Source organism: Zeus faber (assembly GCF_960531495.2).
Source record: "Zeus faber genome assembly, chromosome: 2".
NCBI lineage: Eukaryota > Metazoa > Chordata > Actinopteri > Zeiformes > Zeidae > Zeus > Zeus faber.
This window is the reverse complement of record NC_137189.1, coordinates 35919084-35921564: the sequence shown is the minus strand read 5'-3', so window position 1 is coordinate 35921564 and position 2481 is coordinate 35919084. Positions and strand designations below refer to the sequence as shown.

The window sequence follows — 2481 nt, the reverse complement described above, 5'->3', positions numbered from 1 at the left end:
CCCCTACCTGCCGTCGCCGTACCCGGCCAACGCGCCCCACCAGGCGCAGGGCGGGCCCTTCCAGTCCACCTCGTCGCCCTACCACCTGTACTACTCCACCGCCGCCGGGTCCTACCAGTTCTCCATGATGGCGGGCGGGGCGGGAGGCGCGGGCGGGGGAGGAGACTCGCGCTCCCCGCCCCGGATCCTGCCGCCGTGCACCAACGCGTCCACTGGCTCCTCCCTCCTACACCCCTCCCTGCCCAATCAGAACGACGGGGTGGGCGTGGAGGCGGAGTCCAGTCACAGCAACTCCCCCACCAGCATGGCCGCTGCCGAATCGGTCTGGCGGCCATATTGAAAAAACGGTCGCAGGCGTTTCGGGAGGACGCGGGCGTGGCACCTGTCACACACAGCCTGGATGCACCACCCAGAGAACACACGTCGTCCTATTTATGAACAGAAAAGGAGGGAAAATGATATTGAGGACATTTTGTATCTACCGCTGTGACTCATTAGCCGGTGGGAAGACGAGGTCACAGACTGGTTTGAAGGCGGAAGAGGAGACGGCAGACTTTTCATTTTACACTGACAAACCGGCATGCGGCGCAAGGAAAGGACTTGGAGCTTCCTTTGTACAATACAAAATACTTTTTATGCAACCCGTGAATGCGTCCCCTCGCCCTGCATACAAATCCCTTTTCGAACGTCACGAGGTTCCCGATGGAAAAATGAAATCAATCGCAGTTGAAAGGACTCACCAAATGGTTACGAGAAAATACGTTTTTGTGCGTTAAACTCTTCTCATTGTGTCCAAACCAAAACGCATCAGCCCACGGGAGAAACAGTCAATCGTAACTTATTTCAACGCAAACCTCGTCCAAACGCTGACCTGATCCGTAGAGTGATAAAAATGAGTCATGGTCATTTTTAACCATTTTTTTGGAGGGGCTAAAACCTTACAAACAGACAAGGTAGACACGGAGTCAAAGTGACACAGATGACAGTTGTTTGGCACTGAATTTAGTCGAGTGACCACGCCCACACACAGACACGCAAAGATGTCGACGGCCAAATTGTTTCCTATTTGCTTCTATTGTTTGTTTGTTTGTGTTTTCATAAAACCTCTTAATTTATTCTTGCACTGCATTTTAGGTTAGCGCTTTGTGTCAACTGGTTCCTGTATGCACACGTGTGTGTGTGTGTGTGTGTGTGTGTGTGTGTGTGTGTGTGTGTGTGTGTGTGTGTGTGTGTGTGTGTGTGTGTGTGTGTGTGTGTGTGTGTGTGTGTGTGTGTGTGTGTGTGTGTGTGTGTGTGTCTATATGTGTACAGGTGTGTTTATAAGTGTGTGTGTGTGTGTGTGTGTGGGTGTGTAGCATTTTCCAATGATCCACCCTGTAAATAGCCTGGGTTGTAACGGATGTCCCTGTTTGATGATGTTGTCATTGCTCCCATCTTCTCTCACACACACACACACACACACACACACACACACACACACACACACACACACACACACACAGCTGTTTGGACATTGTTAATAGAGTAGCATCGGGTTGCTCAAGTTTGATTTATATAAACATCATGAAGAAATATGTTGACAGTTGTCCTTTGCTTTATTTGGGGCCTCCTCCCTCAGCTCCATTTCTCCCTATCAGTTTTGTCCCCCCCCCCCCCTATCTCTCTATCTCTCTCTCTAGGTCTCATGCTGGCACCTGAACCTATGCCATCCTCACACACACACACACACACACACACACACACACACACACACACACACACACACAATCTCTCTCTCTCTCTGGCCTTTGCTATTCCTGAACATGAAGGAATTTCATGCAGGCAACGAAACAAGCCCTGGCCTGCCTACCCTGCCAGTCTCCAGGAACACACACACACACACACACACACACACACACACACACACACACACACACACACACACACACACACACACACACACACACACACACACACACACACAAACACACACACAAGCTGCTAAATAAAGGTTGAGGTGTCACAGTGGTATAAATGAATACACATTGTGTGTGTGTGTGTGTGTGTGTGTGTGTGTGAGAGAGAAAGAGATAGAGAGCGACGCCATCATTCCCATCTTTGACTGTCGCTGATGCATCAGTGTGGAGTGAAGTTTGCAAAGGTATTTATCATTTATATTGACTTTACATATATACTAATATATATATGCACAAAATAAAATGAATAATGATGAATGCAACATTAGCGTTGGGAATGGCTCCATCTAGTGGCCACAGTGGGGTTTTTTATTATTCCAGAACTCTTGAGGACAGCTCACCCAACGCTACTGACTGCACCGTCTCGACTGGTTCATTTATTTATAATGTAAATATTTGGATACATGCAATACAATGGCGAGGGTATGAGGAACAAATAAATAAATACATGAAAACAAAAAAATTCAAATTGCATGCTCTGATTCTTTATTCCTAATCTTGCCATTTTCCGGGCTAAAAGTATGTG

General features: G+C 47.9%; 1 protein-coding gene across 1 annotated transcript in view; it reads left to right on the top strand.

The window, feature by feature from the left end:
- runx1 (RUNX family transcription factor 1) overlaps window positions 1-1447 on the top strand; it is a 24803-nt gene extending 23356 nt beyond the window's left edge. The window contains exon 8 of the mRNA XM_080024166.1: window positions 1-1447. This exon is cut by the window's left edge and continues 220 nt beyond it. Within this exon, the coding sequence (XP_079880292.1) occupies window positions 1-340 (340 nt within the window). The 3' untranslated portion in view covers window positions 341-1447.
- Window positions 1448-2481: the final 1034 nt, after the last annotated feature.